This window comes from Semicossyphus pulcher, unplaced genomic scaffold, assembly GCF_022749685.1.
Source record: "Semicossyphus pulcher isolate SPU_LCO1_2020_fin unplaced genomic scaffold, fSemPul1.0.p SCAF_9, whole genome shotgun sequence".
Classification (NCBI taxonomy): Eukaryota; Metazoa; Chordata; class Actinopteri; order Labriformes; family Labridae; genus Semicossyphus; species Semicossyphus pulcher.
The window spans coordinates 9,978,366-10,002,366 of record NW_027211770.1 but is presented as its reverse complement, the minus strand read 5'-3'; the positions used below and the strand labels follow the sequence as shown (position 1 = coordinate 10,002,366).

The following is a 24,001-nucleotide window of genomic DNA, read 5'->3' as shown; positions in this document are numbered from 1 at the left end:
GAAGGAGTAAGGAGGAGGGGTGGGGAGAAAGGGAGCAAGAACAACAGTGTACTTAACACGTGCACTCACCCATCTTCCCCTCTGTCACAACTTTCTCAGCATACATCTGTATTCAGTGGGAAGCAGAGGGCAACAATAGACAACGATCCGGCTCCTTCCTTCCTTTCCTCCTTATGTCCTTCTCTCCTTGACTCCTCAGGGCAGGTGGTCTAGGTGGTTAAGACCCTTACAGTCCTGTTTGCCTGTAGATATATTATTGAAGGTTATAATTGACAAGCAAACACCATGTTGTAGGTAATACTTACATTGTTAAAGAAATACATTATCCGAGATGGATAACCAGAGACGGCATACATGAGTGGAATAACATTTTGTATTAGACTGTATATAGGAAGTTGACGTCTCTTGGTTTCAAACGTAAAGTCAATGTGGAATTGCCTTAAATCTGCATTATTTCAGAGAGCCAGCAGGGGGCGACTCCACTGGTCGCAAAAACACGTCCACTTGTGCAAATCTACCACTTGTAGCTACTAGACTACACTGATGAGTTTAAGTTTTCTTCAGCACAGCATCAGTAAATTATTGTCCCATTTGGAGTAAAATAGAAAGTAAAACAGGGTATGCTACGGGGAGTGGCTACCTTTGATTGACAAGTCCCTACCAATGACTGTATAGATGGACAATGTGTCTCCATCTGCTCTCATTGTACCAAGTTGATGCTAAAATAGCCCCAATGACAGGCGCTGCCTTCTTGTGATGGTGACGTCATTTAGACCAGAGTTGTGCAGTCGAGATCGGCAGGTGGAGCCACCGTAACCACTTCTGCTAACCAAAACACACACTTAACTTACTGAAAGAATAATGAGTGTAGTGATTGTTTTAGTTACGTCTCCTCTCACCGTTCCTCCTCTACTCTGCTAATCCAGAACTGATCGGCTGCAGGAGCCGGATTTGTCAACAGAGCTGTCAATCATCCTTTTTACAGCATCAAATAACTAATTAAAAATAAACTTGTTAGAAAAATTAACACTTGGACGTAAATCAGCATGATAAGAACTAACTATAATGACAGAAACCATCTTTGAGAAAAATGTATTTGACGTGTATTTTGATTTTATAGTTTGACTCATGTCCCATCAGTTAACATGGAGGAGGCCGGCTTTATGACCTATACTGCAGCCACTCAGAAGGAGGCAACAGGGAGGTTTTGGCTGTGGTCCCTACTATGGCGAGGAGTCAATCAGGATAGAGATGTAATGATGCGTATCCTCCTTGTCGACCAAATATGGTTAATTTTGGGTAAAAAAACAAACAAGATGGCGATGGCCAAAAGCGGCAACTTCTGGCTCTAAAGCGGCAGTCCACAAACCAATGGGTGATGCCAGGGTGGCTCAGTACACATTTTTTATGCAGTCTATCGTTTGCCACAATTCAAAATACTACACATCCCTACTAAGACTGACTGATGATCATTTCAGTTATTTCATGTTTGATCTGAGAAGGTTTTAGCTAACGTACACATACAAATGAAAAACACATGTTCACTCAATACCCTCCAAATCAAGGGCCATCCCTCCAGATAGCAAGGTCTACCAACAATTCATGTTGTGTTGTTTAGTAGGCTATCTCTAAAATGGAAAAATGACATTAAAAATGCATGTGCATGAAGTCCATATGAGAAATTATCTGAACTGCGTTTCCTAATATTTGTATCTTAATGTCATGTGAATAAGCTCCTTAAGTTAATGCAAGTATAAACTTTTAAGTTTATAACTATTAGCAAAGGTTAAACCAGTTACAGTATTCACTGTCCTGCAAACAGGAGGACATGAAGTCATATGAGACCACAGGGAGCACACAGGCGCTCATTCACTTCATGCTTCTTATTAATTATTTTAACTCATTTTATCTCATTTTATCACTACAAGTTAAAAGTTTGTTTTTTTAATAGTTTTTTTTTCTTAAAGCCATTAAAACTTGCAATGATACATGTGTCACTTTAGTTTTATAAGCGTGACGCTAATATGGACTGCAAAGGTCTTTGGACAGACAAAACAGGTCAACAGACCAAAGTACATTAAAAAGTTTGGCACGATAAACTGTGATGCTGAAATTAAAGAAAATAGGCTCAACTGAACTATACACATTTAATTAGCCTACAGTTAGGTTATAATCATTAAATGAAACAAGAATTAGGCTAGCAGCTTTTTTTCAGAGTTAGCATAAAACGAAATCATCTTGAAGTCGCCTTCCAGGAAAGAGACTCACCTGTCTTTCCTTGCAGCAGGTGGAGCCCGGCCTTCTTCTCCTATACTGATAAATATCACCTTTTTCAGTCCTCTTTGAAAAATAAAAACAACTAAAGAATTAAAGCCTCGGAGAAAGGCGAAAATACAGTTCAAAGCCACCACAGATAAATCCCAGTTTTCGGTAAATCCTTGTTCTGCTCTCTTCACAGGTTACTGACCCCACAGAAAGAAGAAAAAAACACGTAACAAAGTTTTCAGCGACAGTTACCATCAACCGAAACCACCAGCGCCAGCTTTTAATAAAAAAGGGGGAAACATTTGGAGGTTTGGACCAAATAAGACAAAGTTAGTCAAAGTTTATCCGCAGTTTGAGTCTGTCCGTGTGGTCGTCCTGTGAGCGGTCAGCTGCGCAGACGAGAGGGGCACGAGTGACGTCAGCTTACGTCTCTGAGTGGACAAACGGGGCACGAGAGCCCTCACAGAGCCTGCAGACCTGCTACAGGTGAACACACTGTCCCACAAGTGCAAATAACCATAAAATACCCAAGTTCATGGGGGTTTAACACAAACTGATATAAAGACAGCAGCTATTGTTTTAGTATAGGGGTCTATGTGATGTCTCATATTTGCTTAAACTGACCCTGCAAGCATCCAGTGTCCCCCAACCAGCACTTAGACACACTTATTTATGTCTAGTTCCTTTTGCTGGCATGAAACCACAGTCATCACCCCAGCTCCTTGATGTCAGAGGAAATAAAAGGGAAGTTGGAGAATCTGACCTACAAGACTTGTTCTCAAAGAAGGAAGCACGCACGTCACAGACTTAACAAAAAGAAGAGGAAAGTAGACTCAGATCACCTAGTCGCATAAAGGACTTGAGAAGGAGAGGAGGTGACAGAGGGAGGAAAGTCAGGAGACTTCAATAAATCAAGCTACAGCTACAGCAGGAGGAGAAGATGGTTGGAGGAGCTGCGAGGAGCTGCTGGCTGCTGCTCACACTCTTTATGAAAGGTAAGAGAGCACCAGCATTCATGGCGTCATCAACACTTTGCAAAGTGAAAGATGGGGTATGGATGGATCTCTGGATCATGTTTCTGATACTGAAAATAAGTATATAAATTTAATGTAATGTAAATCTACACAGTAAGTTATTTGAATTATTAGAATCAGGTTTATTGTAGGTTTCTACATAGAAGGGGAAATAGAATAAAATAAGATAAAATAAAATAAAATAGAATTTAAGAAATAATTAAATAAAGTACAATGAGTTTAATAAAGAGCTGTAAACTTGCGCTGGAATGTTCAAGATGGTGGCAGAGTGCAAAAACATACAAATATAAATATATACGTATAAATGCATGTGTAATAATATCTGCTGTACATAAAACCTGTAAAAACAACTAATTGTTGAGGAAATGTTGCACAACTTGAATCTAACTATAATCTGATTATAATACATTGCTGCATTTGAACACGTATCCTTTGGCCTCCAGGTGTTCTTGCAGGTGATTGGTCGGTTGATCTCCCCTCCGGCCCTATCTACGCTGCGATTGGTTCCTCCGTGGTTCTCCCTTGTTCCTATGACTACCCCCGAAGTTCTAATGAAACCAACCTGTCTGCTCAGGTAATTCAACAAAGAAGGCATTGTTTGCCTTCTTAGTACTTCCTGTGTTGTGTCTTTAACCAGAAAACTTCCTCTGGCAGGGCTAAAAACCGGGTTGAATGAAAGTTATTTATTTAAAGTAACTATTTAAAGTAAGTATTTTAAACATATAGAGTCAAGTACTCAGCGTTTTATGTCTTTATCTCTGTGTTAGGATAAAGGAGAAGTTTTGTCTGAGATGTGGTGTCTGGAGGACAGCCGCTGCATAACACAGAGGTATAATTGAAGACACTCAGATCTAATAACACAGAATTAAGACACACAAAATACCTAAGTAACAGTCTGTCCGTGTGCTTCTCAGATATGTCTACCACAGCGACGGTATCTTCCCTGATCCGTCCTACCAGAACAGGGTGGAGTACCTGGGACGACCAGGAACAAAGAACTGTTCTCTGAGGATTTCTGACCTGAGGCTGTCGGACAGCGGAGCGTACGTGTTTTACCTCATCACAAAACACCCTACACAGAAGATGCCGGAGCAGAGCGGTGTGCAGCTGCTGGTGTCAGGTGGGTATCTACATTATCAGCATGATCAGAAAAATCCTCATCCTCTTGTGCAAAACATTATCATCTTCATAATCGATCGGTAATTCAGAGTTTATGCACAAAATTGCCAATCATCACAAAACTCTGAAGAGGAATCTGTCGGTCTGAAGTCAGTTTGCTGCATGATGGTGGACAACATCTCTTTGTGTGTCCTTCCTCTGTGTTGTGTCTGTCTCTGTGTCTCGTTCACCATCACACCGTCTTACCACCAATCTAAACTTACAATATTTGTACTCTGCTGACTTGCGTGCAAAGCTTAATAGGTGATTGACTTTGAGAACCACTTCCTTCAGCCAACTGTCTGTGTGACACTTTGTGCTATTTATGAGAAGCAGAACTGAAGCTGTATAAACTCAGCATGACGTAAAAGTCAGTTCATATATGTTCATTTTTCTAAGTAAGTCCGACACTGATGTTCACAGAAAAATCAGTCACAGTTAAAAGTGTAGAGACAAACTCTAACTTAAATAAGTGGGATTTGGGATGATTTAAGGTATTTGAGTCTGTTGAGAATCATCTCATATTGGTTGGTGTTGGGTAGTGTTGTCATTACACCACAAACAATTCTTAAGTAGTTGTTGAGAAACGTCTGTGTGAAGCCAAACTCCTGTTGTTTTCTTGTTTTCTGTCTGTTGTCAGGCTGTGTCATCCTCTGTCATTCACTCTGTTAAGTCCTGCTAACTTTGATTAACAAAACAACTAAAAAACCTTTGAACAGAAATGACGTGACATCTGCACAGGAAAATTACAACATTTTCAACCCTGAAGAAAACAATTTTAAAACACCAAAATTCTGCATAAAATAGTCCCAGAGTAACACGTGGCCAAACTTAAACCAAGGACTTAGATGTTCTTGGTCCACGGTCTGGCTGTTCACAATCACCTTGTGATAGAAATACAGCCTGAGACACTTGTACAAGTAAAGTAAGTTCTAGTTCTCATCCTTTTTTCTGTCCACTACAGAACTTACCCTGTCAAAGTCTTCAGAAGGCAGATGGGTGGAAATCGGATTGCCCATCATAGTGACCATCGGTGTTCTGCTGGTTGCTGCTGTCATAGCCATAGTGGCCTTTCTCATTTGGAGGTGAGTACTTTGCATCTTACACAGGGGATTAGTATTATTATACGTTTTCATATCCTTTGAACAATCAGTATTTTAGCATCAAAGGGGTAGTAGGGGAGGTAGGTCAGGAAACAGGAAATTGAATACCTGTATGTATAATAGCACTCAGGGCAGGCATGTAGAAAATGGCTATGAAGGAAGCATTTGTCCAACACAAACCAACAAGATGTGGTTCTAAAGGCACCAGGTGCATAATTCACAGCGGTATGCATTCACAGGTTATTGCTTGAACTAGTAAGGGCTTGTAAGAATTAGTTCCATTCTGTGCATGTGAACAACACTGTTTTTCAGTCACATTATACAGATCCTTAATCAAGTCTGACTGACACTGCTACATTCACACTAAGTACGGTGGCCCATAGCAAACAAACAGGACGACATAATCGGTGTCACATGCAGGGTTACAAATTCTTTATCACAATTAAATCAAGGTAACATTGAATGTATAACTTCATAATGTAACGTCACTGTATCTGATAATCTGCCCTTTCAGGAGATGCAAATCATCAGGGAGCAACTCGTACGTCCTCACAGAGACAACTGCTATAGCACGTTAAGGACTCAGCAAGACCAGGACCTATTTCTTCTGTACTGTACAAACACCTCACAACAACAAAACATTATCTTTCCCTCAGACACTCGTGTGTGTTTACATTCAGACCTACTGTCGTGGACCAAACAGTCAAGGCAAAAAGGAACACAGGTTTAAAGCTCAAAAATCAGGGTTTTTATTCAAAAAGGGGTTTAACAAAAGCAAAATTGCTTAAATAAGCAAATTAAAAGAGGTCAACAGAACAAAACTCTACTGAATAATAACTAACTAGATGTGAACTCAACCAACAGACCTAATGAAATGAGAACTGAGGGGGACATTTATACAAGCTGACCAAACCAAGACTAAACGTGCAGGGGAGGACAACATACAACATAACTAAACCTGAATACAATGAAACCCTACCCCCCCATGCTGTCAGCGCACGTGGTATGGTCCTCCTCCATAAAGCCAGACTCCACCTACGGACACATCTTTTGGCCACACCAGGAAGGAGACCCAGCAGCCAGGTAACTCAAAGAAAGGAAAAATGAATTAGTATAAGTTAATCAAACCCACGACAAAGCTCTGTAAATTTAGTGTTTACTTAACACTCTGTTAGATCTCATCATCAAAGTCCTTCTTCTCTGTGACTTGGTGGGTTGACCTGGCGTTATAACAAAGACGTTGAGTGCTAAGTTGGAGTTGTTGTTGTTAAACGCACCACAGAGTGCATCAAGTCCTGTATGAGCACTGTTCCTGAAAACACTGAAGCAGCTGCTACTGATAGCCTGTTTGTGATGGTGATGACGAGCATGGAGATGATGATGGAAAATACAGTCATGATGATCCAATTAAAGGCCGTGAGCAGTGGGGACTGTGGGGTTTAGGGTAAACTGTTCAGTGTGATAAGACTCACACAGATACAGACCAGAGCCCGAGGAGACGAACAGGAGGAGGAACAACCAGCAGGACAGTGACTCTGACACCCGGACGTCCATTTAAAACATCAGCTCTTTATCTCTTCAGTCTATTTTTAGAGTCTGTCTGATGTAGCATATTCAGCTTGGTGCACATATGGTCTATTTTTAAATGCCATTTAAGTAAACAATATTGTTCTTTACACACCAGCTGTTTTGTTCAGTTGCATTAACTGTAAATGTTTAATGCTTAGTTAAAGCTCCTGTGAGGAGTTTTTATCTAGTTATGAAACAGACTGAAATTATTCTTTATGAGCTACAAAAGCAAACCACACCATCAGCAAAGACTCATTATTTTATTTTATTTTAACGCCTGAAACCGCTGGTGGGGGGTAGGTGTCAGACGAAGTGATTAACTGCACGCTGCCTTTGTTTACATTTTCCAGGGCATAAGTTTTAAGTGATTGATACAAAGGACTATTAAAGAAAGCAGGATGAGACTTTTCGTTAAAAACCAACACACTGATGTGCTCTTAAGCACCTCACACTGGCAATGATCAGGAATTAAAGAACTCATCCCAATTTAACCAGATGTAAGGCTCACTCCCTTTGTCATGGTTCTCTTGATTTTCCAAGCTTTAATTTGTAGAATGTTTGACTTGATCTGAGCTTTGAATTTGTTTCTTTTTCTTTGGATTTTCACTTATTTTTGAAGTTGTATCTGTAGTCATCGATCTTTTCTTTGTTTGTTCAGCCATAGTAGATAACTGTTTCCTCAAAATGCTTACAGAAAAGGGAAGTGCAGCCGCTTAGCTCCGCCTACCCTCTCTGGCAGACTAACCACTGCTGGGTGATGGAAAACGCGTCACTAACTGGGCGTCGCTTTTGATTTTTGTACAAAAAAGACACCCAGCCTGTGATAATACTATATACTGCAAATGCAAAAGCTTTCATCAGTGGGCCGTAGGCTCAATCACCATTGTGTTAACTCATTCGGAGATAGATAGTGACTTAAAAACATTTATTTCAATTAAAAACATTGTTACTTTAAGCATGTACAGGACAAAATCAGCAAAGAGATGAGAGGTACAGCTTTGTCCACAGGGGGCGCCAAAACCACACAAACCGAAAGGTCCTCACAGGAGCTTTAATGTTTAAACAACAAATAGAGATGATTAGTTCTACTTTGCACTGTATGTTAACTGAGATGTGTTCTTAGTGAGTGTAATTTAGCACCTTGAAGAGTAACATTAACATTTAGATCTATTATAAAAAATATGTCACATCTTGGATTTAATGAAAAGCTTGTTTTTCATTTTAATTTCAAGAAGCTGAAGAAGAAATTTGCCTCAAAGACAAGACAAGAAGGTTTACTGCACATTCATACTTCTTAATAACACATTTGTTTAATCCTCTGATTATCTTTACAGTTATTACAGCAGCCAGCATTTTATTAAAGTTTGAAATACTTGACGTAATTTATTTACAGTACAAAATAAAAATGTCTGAAATGCATCCATCCAATCAAAGCTATGATGTTGTATTTTGTTTCGGCAGCAATTAAAGACACTGAATATTATAAAGTTAAACCTTAACCATAGGTGAGCGTTTTAAACTGAGGGGGCAACATATAACACTTCAACCACAGTGAGGTGCCTGGCCAACATCGGCTTACAAGACACTACAAACAAAACAAACAAGAGCAAAGATAGAGAACAAAATAACAGTTAGACCTCAAAATATGTCAAGCAATATCTGCTGCAGTTTTTTAACCCCCTCGTTTGTTACTCTGTTTTTGTCGAGCTCCTCAAAGCATACAAACCACAGTCAGTCATGTGCAAAGTCAAGTAGCTAGGAAGTCATGTCTCTCTGGTTTCTTTAAACAGACATTTCCAGCTGTTTAACCTCTTCTTTATGACCTGGCAGCACTGAAGTTTTCATAATCACGGTCGTTCTCCTGAAACAAAACATGGCACAATCAGACATTTAGTAAAAAAAATGCATTTATTAATTCATGTAAACAGAGCCGTGTTGTTCTCACCTCTTTGTCCACAGCAGATTTACTCTGCCTTCTTTTACTATGAAGCAAGAAAAGGTTGTACATAATGAAGTTCAGCACTTTTTGAATGAATGAATAATTGTGCATGTAAATATTATATGTAAATAACGTACCAACAACAGGTGACAATCAGTGGCAGCACCAGCAGAATCACAACTTTGAATCCAATTCCAGCGCGGAGGAGGGTTCGGTGGAAGGCGATAGTAGAAAAATCTGTGTGAAAAATTAAGATCTCTGATTTACCTCAAATAAAGAAGATAATTAAATAAACGAGATTGTTCAATGATGACACCTCAGTTCTCTAGAAGAAGCAACTTATTAGTGACAATAGAGTGGAACAAACCGTCTTTCATGCTCAGCAACACCCCGGTCGAGGTGTTTTCCCCCAGTGCGTTCCCGGCCTGGCAGAGGTAGAGTCCAGTGTGGGACGCCTCCTCAGAGGGGAGGGACAGCACCTGTCCTGAGCCCACCTGGAGCAGGAAGCTGGAGCTGGCAGATGGTGTCCTCTTGTACCAGGTGTAGTTTTCTGCTGCAGGGTTAGCAGAGCTGTTGGCTGTCAGGTGCTGCTGGGATAACTCACCTCCACAGACACGTTCAACGGAGGATCTGTATTCAAAACACAACCACTGTACCCATGTATACGCTCACTTATGGACTGTGTAACCTTTGACCTTTTATAACCCGTTCAGTCATATTTCTTATATTTCTTATCTAATTCTGGGTCATAATAATCACATCAGCTGTTGACTTTAGCTTAAAGTGCTTATATCACACTGTAAATTACTAGTTTTCAATAATGCAATAATAAATATGCTTACAGTGAACATTCAGAGCCACAGGATCTGATTGCAATGACTCCTGTCCTTCAAACGCACAAAAATAATTCCCAGCATCCTCTGCCTGAGCCTGGAACTCTGGTTTGGCGACCAGGCTGCTGTGCTGTGAAGTTGGCAGGATGTTCTACACCCAAGGGTCACGCTGTCTCCTGCTCGCACAGTGTCAGGGTTCACCGTGGCGCTCAGCTCTTCAGTTAAACACACAGAAACCATCGTATGAACAAAAGCTGGAATATTAAAGTTAAATAATGACACTCTTTGTAGTAACCTACCTGTGACAGAGAGATACACTGATTTTCTACTATGCCATCCATACGACTCTGTATCAAACCTGAAGTAGTAATATCCAGTGTCATTAGGCTGCAGGTCATGAAGAGCCAGGCTGCAGTCCTGCTGCAGGTTGCCAACATATTCAGAGCGATTTTCATATGAAGGAAGGTCTGACAGCTTAACGTGTGTCCACAAGTTGCTTTTTAATTCCCCTTTGTACCAGGCAGTATTTCTAACACTTCCAAAGTCATAGGTGTATGAGCACCTGAACTTCAGCGATAGCCTCACCATATTGTTGCTGTCTTTATAAATATGACTTTTCTCTGCCTCCAGCTCATTCATGCCGTCCTTACATGCTACCCTCCACCTCCCCATCACCGCCCAGTCTTCATCATCAGCTCGTCTTCTAATCAGCCTCAGATGACATCATCAGCCAAAACCTCCACCACCTGTGTTCGGATATTGTATTTTTTTAACCACTTATGGTTTGGGCTTAAGTCTATGTTTTAGCCTACTAGCTGACTGCGATTGTGAACCTCTAATGTAATATTCTTGTTGCTTGAGACACTGACATTTGGACTTCAGGAGACCGATTACACAATCTACTGTCAAAACAGGAAAGTCACATTTTCGTGTCTTTTCTTTCAGAATCAGGCCTGAGCTTAGTTCAACATTTTCACTCCAGTTTAAATAGGAAAAGGGGGTTTAAAGGGGTGTCAGAATGAAAACTGAAGCACATCCCCTTCCTGAGTAGACTGAAGTGAACCGAGGTGGGGTGAGACCCGGATGAAGCAAAGAAAGCAGGAGAGGGAGGAGACTTCACACACACAGAGATGAAGTCACAGTAAAAGCTGTGAGTCACACCAGTAGTAGTTGTCAAAGCAGAAAAGTTAAAATAAACATAATCATAGAGTGCAGTAAATATTAGCTGTATTGGCAAACACCTTGTGTGACAGGAGTGCTACTTGCTCCCACACGTGTATAAGCTTGTCAGGATCAAGGTAAAAACTTTGTTTGTGAAATAGAGGGTTTCCCATTTCTTGTAACTACGTAAGTCAGAGCATGTGTGCCACTCCTTTGCTTGACTGTTACTATAATTACAGACGCAGCCTGATTCAGTGCATCTGGGTGGACTCCCTTCAGTAGGGCAGCAGCTCTGTAAAACCAAAGGTCCCGCTCTGTTCAGACACAGACAGAAAGAAAACAAGGACAACAGCCAAAAAGACTTGTTGTTTGGAGGAGCAGAAGATTTGGAGAGGATGAACAGGTTCAACTAAAGACTACACTTCCTAGGAGACGACTGGCTTCATTGTACGAGCACTTAGCAATATAAGGTAGGTACTTATAACATTATTTAGCGGGGATATTGGGAACAAACACAATTAATGTAAATTAATTGTCTGTACTAAAGTTGTAAGAAGTAGAAAAGGTAGAAATGGGCTTTAAACACACACATGACACAGAGTTTCCCTGCTCACACCGACAGCAGGTTTCCAGCAAGTGTAAACACAGCAAGTATCTTATCTTATCTTCTCCTATAAAACACCATCATGTAATGAGCAATAAACTCATTATGGGAGCCATAAAGCTGGATGTTATTTGGCCAACACTTCCATTTATACTGCATTAATGTTGATGCAAAGTAACAGGGCAGGTGTGGGTTCTTTGGTTGCCCTTTAAATGATGGGCGTGTGTTCACTAAACAACACAATCACATCTCTATTTGTGCCAGGACTTCATACTATTGAACTAAAAGAGACAATCAAAGTTATGTTTTCAAGCTGAAAAATAAATCCAGAGAAGAGAGAGAAACAGAGCGAGCTTTAAACAAACCGGTTAATGTTTAACTTGTCAAGTGGACTGATGTCTGGTCCTAAATACAGAAAAACAGGCCTCATGAGCGGCACTTCAAACTGTGCATGTGCGTGTGGGGTGTGTGTGTGTGTGTGTGTGTGTGTGAAGGAGTAAGGAGGAGGGGTGGGGAGAAAGGGAGCAAGAACAACAGTGTACTTAACACGTGCACTCACCCATCTTCCCCTCTGTCACAACTTTCTCAGCATACATCTGTATTCAGTGGGAAGCAGAGGGCAACAATAGACAACGATCCGGCTCCTTCCTTCCTTTCCTCCTTATGTCCTTCTCTCCTTGACTCCTCAGGGCAGGTGGTCTAGGTGGTTAAGACCCTTACAGTCCTGTTTGCCTGTAGATATATTATTGAAGGTTATAATTGACAAGCAAACACCATGTTGTAGGTAATACTTACATTGTTAAAGAAATACATTATCCGAGATGGATAACCAGAGACGGCATACATGAGTGGAATAACATTTTGTATTAGACTGTATATAGGAAGTTGACGTCTCTTGGTTTCAAACGTAAAGTCAATGTGGAATTGCCTTAAATCTGCATTATTTCAGAGAGCCAGCAGGGGGCGACTCCACTGGTCGCAAAAACACGTCCACTTGGTCAAATCTACCACTTGTAGCTACTAGACTACACTGATGAGTTTAAGTTTTCTTCAGCACAGCATCAGTAAATTATTGTCCCATTTGGAGTAAAATAGAAAGGAAAACAGGGTATGCTACGGGGAGGGGCTACCTTTGATTGACAAGTCCCCACCAATGACTGTATAGATGGACTACACGTCTCCATCTGCTCTCATTGTACGAAGTTAATGCCAAAATAGCCCCCATGACAAGCGCTGCCATCTTGTGATGGTGATGTCATTTAGACCAGAGTTGTGCAGTCGAGATTACACAATTACATTACTGAAAAAAAAAAACAAGGACCCCGCAAGGCATCGTGTTTAACAGCAGAACAGCTTCTTTGTGTTGGTCTGAAGCAGACGTTCACAGATATGGAAACTTCAATGACTGTAGTGATTGTTTTAGTTACGTCTCCTCTCACCGTTCCTCCTCTACTCTGCTAATCAGGAACAGATCGGCTGCAGGAGCCGGATTTGTCAACAGAGCTGTCAATCATCCTTTTTACAGCATCAAATAACTAATTAAAAATAAACTTGTTAGAAAAATGAACACTTGGACGTAAATCAGCATGATAAGAACTAACTATAATGACAGAAACCATCTTTGAGAAAAATGTATTTGACGTGTATTTTGATTTTATAGTTTGACTCATGTCCCATCAGTTAACATGGAGGAGGCCGGCTTTATGACCTATACTGCAGCCACTCAGAAGGAGGCAACAGGGAGGTTTTGGCTGTGGTCCCTACTATGGCGAGGAGTCAATCAGGATAGAGATGTAATGATGCATATCCTCCTTGTCGACCAAATATGGTTAATTTTGGGTAAAAAAAACAAACAAGATGGCGATGGCCAAAAGCGGCAACTTCTGGCTCTAAAGCGGCAGTCCACAAACCAATGGGTGATGCCAGGGTGGCTCAGTACACATTTTTTATGCAGTCTATCGTTTGCCACAATTCAAAATACTACACATCCCTACTAAGACTGACTGATGATCATTTCAGTTATTTCATGTTTGATCTGAGAAGGTTTTAGCTAACGTACACATACAAATGAAAAACACATGTTCACTCAATACCCTGCAAATCAAGGGCCATCCCTCCAGATAGCAAGGTCTACCAACAATTCATGTTGTGTTGTTTAGTAGGCTATCTCTAAAATGGAAAAATGACATTAAAAATGCATGTACATGAAGTCCATATGAGAAATTATCTGAACTGCGTTTCCTAATATTTGTATCTTAATGTCATGTGAATAAGCTCCTTAAGTTAATGCAAGTATAAACTTTTAAGTTTATAACTATTAGCAAAGGTTAAACCAGTTACAGTATTCACTGTCCTGCAAACAGGAGGACATGAAGTCATATGAGACCACAGGGAGCACACAGGCGCTCATTCACTTCATGCTTCTTATTAATTATTTTAACTCATTTTATCTCATTTTATCACTACAAGTTAAAAGTTATTTTTTTTAATTGTTTTTTTTTCTTAAAGCCATTAAAACTTGCAATGATACATGTGTCACTTTAGTTTTATAAGCGTGACGCTAATATGGACTGCAAAGGTCTTTGGACAGACAAAACAGGTCAACAGACCAAAGTACATTAAAAAGTTTGGCACGATAAACTGTGATGCTGAAATTAAAGAAAATAGGCTCAACTGAACTATACACATTTAATTAGCCTACAGTTAGGTTATAATCATTAAATGAAACAAGAATTAGGCTAGCAGCTATTTTTCAGAGTTAGCATAAAACGAAATCATCTTGAAGTCGCCTTCCAGGAAAGAGACTCACCTGTCTTTCCTTGCAGCAGGTGGAGCCCGGCCTTCTTCTCCTATACTGATAAATATCACCTTTTTCAGTCCTCTTTGAAAAATAAAAACAACTAAAGAATTAAAGCCTCGAAGAAAGGCGAAAATACAGTTTAAAGCCACCACAGATAAATCCCAGTTTTCGGTAAATCCTTGTTCTGCTCTCTTCACAGGTTACTGACCCCACAGAAAGAAGAAAAAAACACGTAACAAAGTTTTCAGCGACAGTTACCATCAACCGAAACCACCAGCGCCAGCTTTTAATAAAAAAGGGGGAAACATTTGGAGGTTTGGACCAAATAAGACAAAGTTAGTCAAAGTTTATCCGCAGTTTGAGTCTGTCCGTGTGGTCGTCCTGTGAGCGGTCAGCTGCGCAGACGAGAGGGGCACGAGTGACGTCAGCTTACGTCTCTGAGTGGACAAACGGGGCACGAGAGCCCTCACAGAGCCTGCAGACCTGCTACAGGTGAACACACTGTCCCACAAGTGCAAATAACCATAAAATACCCAAGTTCATGGGGGTTTAACACAAACTGATATAAAGACAGCAGCTATTGTTTTAGTATAGGGGTCTATGTGATGTCTCATATTTGCTTAAACTGACCCTGCAAGCATCCAGTGTCCCCCAACCAGCACTTAGACACACTTATTTATGTCTAGTTCCTTTTGCGGGATGAAACCACAGTCATCACCCCAGCTCCTTGATGTCAGAGGAAATAAAAGGGAAGTTGGAGAATCTGACGTATAAGACTTGTTCTCAAAGAAGGAAGCACGCACGTCACAGACTTAACAAAAGAGAAGAGGAAGTAGACTCAGATCACCTAGTCGCATAAAGGACTTGAGAAGGAGAGGAGGTGACAGAGGGAGGAAAGTCAGGAGACTTCAATAAATCAAGCTACAGCTACAGCAGGAGGAGAAGATGGTTGGAGGAGCTGCGAGGAGCTGCTGGCTGCTGCTCACACTCTTTATGAAAGGTAAGAGAGCACCAGCATTCATGGCGTCATCAACACTTTGCAAAGTGAAAGATCAGCTGACCCAACATCTGTCTGTAGATTCAACACTGATACAAGTGGAGTGCAGTTGCCACAAGATACTGGCACTTTCACTGGCAACAGTTGACTATTTGCATATTATAAACCCTCTACTTGGCAGCAGGGAAACATTTCATTCATTTCATTCATTTCATCCTGTGACTTTTTAGATTGCTCCAAAAAGGCTCCTATCATTAACCATTAAGACAGTGCTTTGCAGAAGATGGACTCCTTATTAAATTAGCATTTTTTAACAAATAGTCCTTGTACTAACCCATAGTGTAAAGATAGTCTGATGTCAGAAATTGCAACAGTAGATGCAATATGAGTATGGATGGATCTCTGGATCATGTTTCTGATACTGAAAATAAGTATATAAATTTAATGTAATGAAAATCCACACAGCAAGTTATTTGAATTATAAGAATCAGGTTTAGGTTTCTACATAGAAGGGGAAATAGAATAAAATAAGATAAAATAAAATAGAATTTAAAACAATATTAAATAAAGTACAATGAGTTTAATAAAGAGCTGTAAACTTGCGCTGGAATGTTCAAGATGGTGGCAGAGTGCAAAAACATACAAATATTAATATATACGTATAAATGCATGTGTAATAATATCTGCTGTACATAAAACCTGTAAAAACAACTAATTGTTGAGGAAATGTTGCACAACTTGAATCTAACTATAATCTGATTATAATACATTGCTGCATTTGAACACGTATCCTTTGGCCTCCAGGTGTTCTTGCAGGTGATTGGTCGGTTGATCTCCCCTCCGGTCCTATCTGCGCTGCGATTGGTTCCTCCGTGGTTCTCCCTTGTTCCTATGACTACCCCCGAAGTTCTAATGAAACCAACCTGTCTGCTCAGGTAATTCAACAAAGAAGGCATTGTTTGCCTTCTTAGTACTTCCTGTGTTGTGTCTTTAACCAGAAAACTTCCTCTGGCAGGGCTAAAAACCGGGTTGAATGAAAGTTATTTATTTAAAGTAACTATTTAAAGTAAGTATTTTAAACATATAGAGTCAAGTACTCAGCGTTTTATGTCTTTATCTCTGTGTTAGGATAAAGGAGAAGTTTTGTCTGAGATGTGGTGTCTGGAGGACAGCCGCTGCATAACACAGAGGTATAATTGAAGACACACTCAGAACTAATAGCACAGAATTAAGACACACAAAATACCTAAGTAACAGTCTGTCCGTGTGCTTCTCAGATATGTCTACCACAGCGACGGTATCTTCCCTGATCCGTCCTACCAGAACAGGGTGGAGTACCTGGGACGACCAGGAACAAAGAACTGTTCTCTGAGGATTTCTGACCTGAGGCTGTCGGACAGCGGAGCGTACGTGTTTTACCTCATCACAAAACACCCTACACAGAAGATGCCGGAGCAGAGCGGTGTGCAGCTGCTGGTGTCAGGTGGGTATCTACATTATCAGCATGATCAGAAAAATCCTCATCCTCTTGTGCAAAACATTATCATCTTCATAATCGATCGGTAATTCAGAGTTTATGCACAAAACTGCCAATCATCACAAAACTCTGAAGAGGAATCTGTCGGTCTGAAGTCAGTTTGCTGCATGATGGTGGACAACATCTCTTTGTGTGTCCTTCCTCTGTGTTGTGTCTGTCTCTGTGTCTCGTTCACCATCACACCGTCTTACCACAAATCTAAACTTACAATATTTGTACTCTGCTGACTTGCGTGCAAAGCTTAATAGGTGACTGACTTTGAGAACCACTTCCTTCAGCCAACTGTCTGTTTGACACTTTGTGCAATTTATGAGAAGCAGAACTGAAGCTGTATAAACTCAGCATGACGTAAAAGTCAGTTCATATATGTTCATTGATTAACAAAACAACCAAAAAACCTTTGAACAGAAATGACGTGACAGCTGCACAAGAAAATTAAACATAACTTAACTTGAACCTTTTAATCTTAACTTGAAATGAATGGAGGCTTGTGAAAGTAAACCTGGGAGCATACATTTACTATTTTATGGTCTAAAAGCTCCAACAGAGGTCATGTACTCAATTTAAAAAGAAATTTTCTGTGAGACCTGAAGTTCAACTTCCTTTCTACTCCTATGATTATTCATGACACAGATTGAGGTTTTAAAAGGCGGAAATAATACAGTTAGTTTATAATTAATACTTCTTAGACTAAGTGTCCCTTAATCTAGTAATTTTAAAGCCAAAATATGATACAGAAATAAGAAAATACAGCAGTCTATGAATTCTTTCACAAGGAGTTTTTTTGTTGGATTGAGAGAAAAACACGGATTTAAGAGCAGCATATACAGCATGGAAAATCTCCATATCTTTTTAAAAATATATAACAGATTGGTTAAATTAATTAAACAGGAAGTGATATCCAAAATAGAAAATAATGTTTGAATTTATCAGGCCATTTCAAGCCTTACAATAGTTTTTTTAAGCCCACAACTATCTTCTGTAAACATCACTACCAGAAAGCATTGTATGTCGACATTTATGTGCAGTAAATAAGTTTAGTGTCCCTCTGTCCTCACCTTGTTTTCTGCAGACTCCTCCAGCGCAGTCACGGTTTTAGCAAGTCCCTCCAGTGAAATCACAGAGGGCGGGGCCTTGCGCCTGGCCTGCTGCAGCCCCGCAGCCTCACCGCAGGCTCGTTTCAGATGGTTCAAGAGCACAAACAGCAGCCTGAGACACAGCGGACAGGTGTGGAGCATCAGTGACGTCACACCTGATGCCTCAGGCAGCTACTTCTGTCAGATACAGAGCGGAGACAAAGTGCACAACTCAACAACGCTGCACATCGATGTCCAGTGTGAGTAAAGTTTAATGCTTTCACTGTCAGTCATTCCTTTATTACCTATCAGTTAACATGTAACTCAAAAGAGCAGGAGGAGAAAAGGAAGCACAGACAGACTGACATACAGACAGACAAAGAAGGAAACAAAGACAGGAAGTAAGACAGAGAAAGAAACAAAGAAAATTGTATTATTTAGGAACTGAAGCTTTGCTAAACAACAACATAAATTAAGCAATGGTTGCATTTCAACAGAGAAACTCCAAAGAAATTCATCCTGAGATGGAGAAACTTCCTCATACATTTTGATAACTGTGTTAAAAGTTCTGTTTGACATCCAGGACAAATTCTGGTATAATTCAAGTGCAACTGACCTCTGACCTCTGTCCTGTTTAGACTCTCCTCGAAACACCTTTGTCTCCGTCTCTCCTGCTGGAGATCTACAGGAAGAGCTTCCCAGGACTCTGACCTGCAGCAGTGATGCTAACCCACCTGTCCACACATACAGCTGGTACATGTGTTTCCCTACAGAAGACAAAAGCTCTCACCAAGTGAGACAAACACCAGCTTCACCCACAGGAAGGAGCCCGACGCTCAGCAGCTCCAACATCACTGTTGAGGAACTCGGGCTGCACTGCTGCGAGGCTCGAAACAGACATGGATCACAGACCTTCACTGCGATTCTCAAAAGCTCCAGTGGTGGGTGAATTAAGAATATGAATTGTGTAGTTTTCAGTGCAGAAAGTAGTCCCAGAGTAACAACTTTACAATCTCAATCCAAATGTTTTCAGGTATTTTACGTAGCATGATGTTCTTGGTTTCCAGGTCAATGTAATAGAAGTACAGCATGTTTAACAAACAGGAAGTTCTGACTCTCATCCTTTCTGTCCATTACAGAACTTAACATAGTAAAGTGTTACGGACCCTCAGTGCCGCTAATCATTTTGATCCCCGGTGTTCTGCTGGCTGTTTCTATTATAGTAGCAGTAGTGGTCCTTGTCATGATAAGGTGAGTTCTTTGCATCTTACACAGGGAATCAGTTGTGTTATATGTTTTCATTTCCTGTTATTATCCTTTGAACAATCAGTATTTTAGCAAATAGAGTCATAAGAGGCACTGCAGTTACTGCAGTGAAATGATATCACTTGAAAAAGTGGAATAGTTAAGAAGCCCTAAGCGGACATACATCCATACATTTTATTTACTCCGTTTTCCCATGATAACAAGTTATTTCTGGTCCTTTTCTCGAGATCTCGACTTACCTTTCTTGCTATCTCGGGATAACAAATCAGGTTTTCCCATTAGAACGGATTAATTTGGCCCATTTTCTCAAGGTAACAAAGCTCTTTTTTGAGTGATAACGGGATAATTTTCCAGCAGTCTAGAAAACAAAACAGGCTGGTCATTGATATTACAGACCACCACGTCATGCTGCACTGCACTTCGTTTTCTGCTTTTACAAACAGATAAGTTGAGATCTCGAGAAAACGACTAGAAGTAACTCGTTATCACAGGAAAACGGAGTAAATAAAATGGATGGATGTAAAGGCTTCCGTAAACAATCACTGCTTTAGACTCTAACAACATAATTCAATCAATCAATCAATCAATAAAACTCTATTCGTACTGAAGTGATCATTCATAGGCTGCGTAATTGAAAATGACATCAGGTCTGTTAAAAAGGGAAACAAACTAAAACAACAAAGTGATAATAGAAACAGAGAAATGTAATACCACAATTAGCTGAAAAAGGCCATTCAAATGTTTCAAACAGGATAAATAAAGTTATGTGAAAAAGAAAAACACTAAATACCTTGCGTATACTGTAGAACGTTTTTATTTGTTTATTCAGTTATTTATTAAACCTTTATTTAACCAGGAAAAAAACTCTTGAGATTAAAAATCTCTTTTTCAAGAGTGTCCCGGCCAAGACAAGCAGCAAGTTTCAGACAAACAGTGAGCAGCCATGGATAAAATTAAAAAACACGAATACGTGACTATAATACTATAATAATAAAAGACATGAAATAACAAGTGAAACCAGTCAAACTTTGTCTAAAACAACCACAATCATCGATATCTCAAGCAGAACGTCTACAGCCAGGTGTGTATGCCTCCAAGTTATTCAAGAGCACCTTAAAAGTATCCAGTGAGACCAGCTCCTTTAGTTCCAGGTCTTTTTGTAATTCGTTCCAAGTAAAAGGAGCAGCAAACTTAAACGCTTTTTTCCCCAGTTCAGTCCTGACCTTTGGGACAGACAGTAAGAAAAGGCCCTGGGACCAAAGATTGTAAGCTACTGCACTCTTCTAACTGCTGTAGTTTAGAAGGTGCGAGGGAAGCATACCTAAAATAGACTTATAAGAATACGCAGTGTTTTAGTCTACATGTGGACAAAGCAGACCATCCAACACGTGCAAACAGCAAACAGTGATGAGTGAGGGCTTTAAAATTTGCATGTACAAAACATCACCATAGTCCAGCGCAGACATAAAAGTGGTGGCAGTTTTTTAGATTGGAAATAAAAGCAGGGTTTGATTCTGAAGTAGAAACCCAGATTTAATGTTTTCACCAACTGCTGAATATGTGGTGTAAAAGAGAGAGATTCATTCAAGATATTTGTGTTGAGACACAGACTCAATCTGTAGAGATTAAAGGAGGGTTTAGTGGCCTTGATTTAGTATTTGAGAACAGCATGACTTTAGTTTTATCTGCATTTAAAACAAGTTTGAGATCATACAAATATTGTTGAACAGTGTTAAAAGCAAGTTGTAACTGGGAGAGAGCCTGGAGTGGATGCTGACCATTACATTACAGTGTCATCAGTGTTTGTGGCTAAAAAGATACTGTATGTACAACACAACCTGACAAGATGTGGTACTAAAGGCACCAGGTGCATCATTCACAGCGGTATGCATTCACAGGTTGTTGCTTGAACTTTCATCATTATAATAATTCAATCATATCAGCGATTAAATGATTTTAAAGTGTAACTAAAGTAAGGGGTTGTAAGGATTAGTTCCATTCTGTGAGTGCATGTGAACAACACTGTCGTTCAGTCACATCAGGCAGATCCTCATACAAGTCCAAACAACAGAAGACCTGGTGACACTGATACTGATACACTCACTCTAAGTATGGTGGCCCATGGCAAACAAACAGTTCTAAGAAAATTCGCCCTACTCATGCAGGGTTACAAATTCTTTAGCATAATTCAATTTCAATCAATCAAGGTAACATTGAATGTATAACTTCATAATGTAACGTCACTGTATCTGATAATCTGCCCTTTCAGGAGATGCAAATCACCCAGGAGCAACTCGTACGTCCTCACAGAGACAACTGCTACAGCACCTTAAGGACTCAGCGAGACCAGGACCTATTTCTTCTGTACTGTACAAACACCTCACAACAATGAAAACATATTATCATCCTTCCCTCAGACACTCGTGTGTGTTTACATTCAGACCTACTGCTGCTTAAAACTCAAAGACTTCAAACTAGTATTGTATTTCATGCTGTGGCACATTCCAGCCTGCTTGAGCCTCTTAATGAAATCATGTATGAAGAAGAAGAACAACTTCCAGGACTGTTATCAGTGCTGCCAACCCTGGAGATTATCCAACAGATATTTATGTACCCTTAAGCCGCCAGGACACGCCACTGAAACTCTTTATGCCTGGATTTGAATGCACTGAGCTGAACGAGGATGAATTTTGTTGAAGTGAAATTGTGCTGTGTGAGCAGCTAAATGCTACTGCAATGAGTTTAGTGAGCAATATGAGCAAAAATGAGTATTTATAACTGAGACAGTAGACTAAAAACCCTCTGTTAGATCTCATCATCAAAGTCCTTCTTCTCTGTGACTTGGTGGGTCGAACTGGCGTTATAACAAAGACGTTGAGTGCTAAGTTGGAGTTGTTGTTGTTAAACGCACCACAGAGTGCATCAAGTCCTGTATGAGCACTGTTCCTGAAAACACTGAAGCAGCTGCTACTGATAGCCTGTTTGTGATGGTGATGACGAGCATGAAGATGATGATGAAAAATACAGTCATGATGATCCAATTAAAGGCCGTGAGCAGTGGGGACTGTGGGGTTTAGGGTAAACTGTTCAGTGTGATAAGACTCACACAGATACAGACCAGAGCCCGAGGAGACGCACAGGAGGAGGAACAACCAGCAGGACAGTGACTCTGACACCCGGACGTCCATTTACAACATCAGCTCTTTATCTCTTCAGTCTATTTTTAGAGTCTGTCTGATGTAGCATATTCAGCTTGGTGCACATATGGTCTATTTTTAATGCTATTTAAGTAAATGTAGTAGATTGAAAAGGCTACATGTTTAGTTTTTATTTAAAACAGACATCCACCTATTTTTTGAAACAACTCTGACTTCATTTAGACAGTCTTTACAAGGCAATATGCTTTAAAGCCAGTAGAGGGCGCTCGGACGCCACTGTGGATCATTTAGAGAGCCATTAGCTGCAGTCTCAGCTCATGCGCAGTTCAGACAACAAACAGATTAAGCAGGTAAACTACTGTAAAACTTTCCTAATTTAACTGTAATCTGGTTCAAGATTTAAGATACATGCAGCTAAAGTCTATAGTAATGTTTGAGACGGTTTACGTGTCATGTTTTAAGTGTTGTAAACTTCATTTTGTCACGTTTTGTCATGACACGTGTCGTCATCGTTATGCCAACCTCGTGTCATGAACTTGAGTGAGAAAAGTAGTTTGGTCCGTTTAAAGAGCTATGGTAAACGTTCTGTGAAATAAGGACGTGTGTCCCAAATATTGTTTAAAGTATTAGCAAGTAAGCTGCGGGTGAGTGGTGATGAATGAATGATAACAGGCCAGCTGGGTTCACATTCATGGTTACCCGTGGTTTCATATCTTTTTGTTACATATCTGTATCTTGAGTTGAGTAAAAATAATTTAAGCCAATTAACTTTTGTTTGTTCATTTAATTTTTGTTTATATGTCATATTCTATTATTTTGAAGTCATGTGCACTTATTTTATTTTAGGATGTATGTTTTATATTATCTGTTGTCTATTTGATTGTGTTGTATATTTATTTCTGAAATGCTGGGATGTTGTAAATTGTTGTGTTCAGACAATAAACAGACTGTGCATGAGAAAGACGCTAACTTCTAGTCACCTATCATTCCACAAGAGTTTATTTTGGCTACACAGTGCTTTCCAGTCTGTGTAACCTTTGCTGCCGGTCCAGATTCCCCTCGGTCTGGTGCCGGTAACATAAACAATATTGTTCTTAACACACCAGCTGTTTTGTTCAGTTGCGTTAACTGTATATTTTAACGCTTACTTAAAGCTCCTGTGAGGAGTTTTTATCTAGTTATGAAACAGCTTGAAATTAATTGTGATGACTCTTTATGAGCTACAAAAGCAAACCACACCATCAGCAAAGACTGATTATTTCTGGTTATTTTTAACTCCTGAAACCGCTGGTGGGGGGTAGGTGTCAGACGAAGTGATTAACTGCACGCTGCCTTTGTTTACATTTTCCAGGGCATAAGTTTTAAGTGATTGATACAAAGGACTATTAAAGAAAGCAGGATGAGACTTTTCGTTAAAAACCAACACACTGATGTGCTCTTAAGCACCTCACACTGGCAATGATCAGGATTTAAAAGAGAACTCTTCCCAATTTAACCAGAT

The 24,001-nt window shown here is 40.0% G+C and overlaps 2 protein-coding genes across 2 annotated transcripts; both read left to right on the top strand.

The window, feature by feature from the left end:
- The first annotated feature begins 2,462 nt into the window (after positions 1-2,462).
- Positions 2,463-7,054, top strand: LOC138584647 (programmed cell death protein 1-like). The gene is made up of 6 exons (XM_069656931.1): positions 2,463-3,260; positions 3,743-3,873; positions 4,067-4,128; positions 4,214-4,419; positions 5,422-5,542; positions 6,075-7,054. Exons 1-6 carry the CDS (start codon positions 3,206-3,208, stop codon positions 6,136-6,138), a joined length of 639 nt encoding a protein of 212 aa, XP_069513032.1. The 5' UTR covers positions 2,463-3,205; the 3' UTR covers positions 6,139-7,054.
- Positions 7,055-15,193: 8,139 nt separating this feature from the next.
- On the top strand, positions 15,194-23,455 carry LOC138584124 (cell adhesion molecule 4-like). Its single transcript, XM_069656283.1, has 8 exons — positions 15,194-15,466; positions 16,268-16,398; positions 16,592-16,653; positions 16,741-16,946; positions 18,073-18,336; positions 18,715-19,017; positions 19,216-19,327; positions 21,612-23,455. Exons 1-8 carry the CDS (start codon positions 15,412-15,414, stop codon positions 21,673-21,675), a joined length of 1,197 nt encoding a protein of 398 aa, XP_069512384.1. The 5' UTR covers positions 15,194-15,411; the 3' UTR covers positions 21,676-23,455.
- Positions 23,456-24,001: the final 546 nt, after the last annotated feature.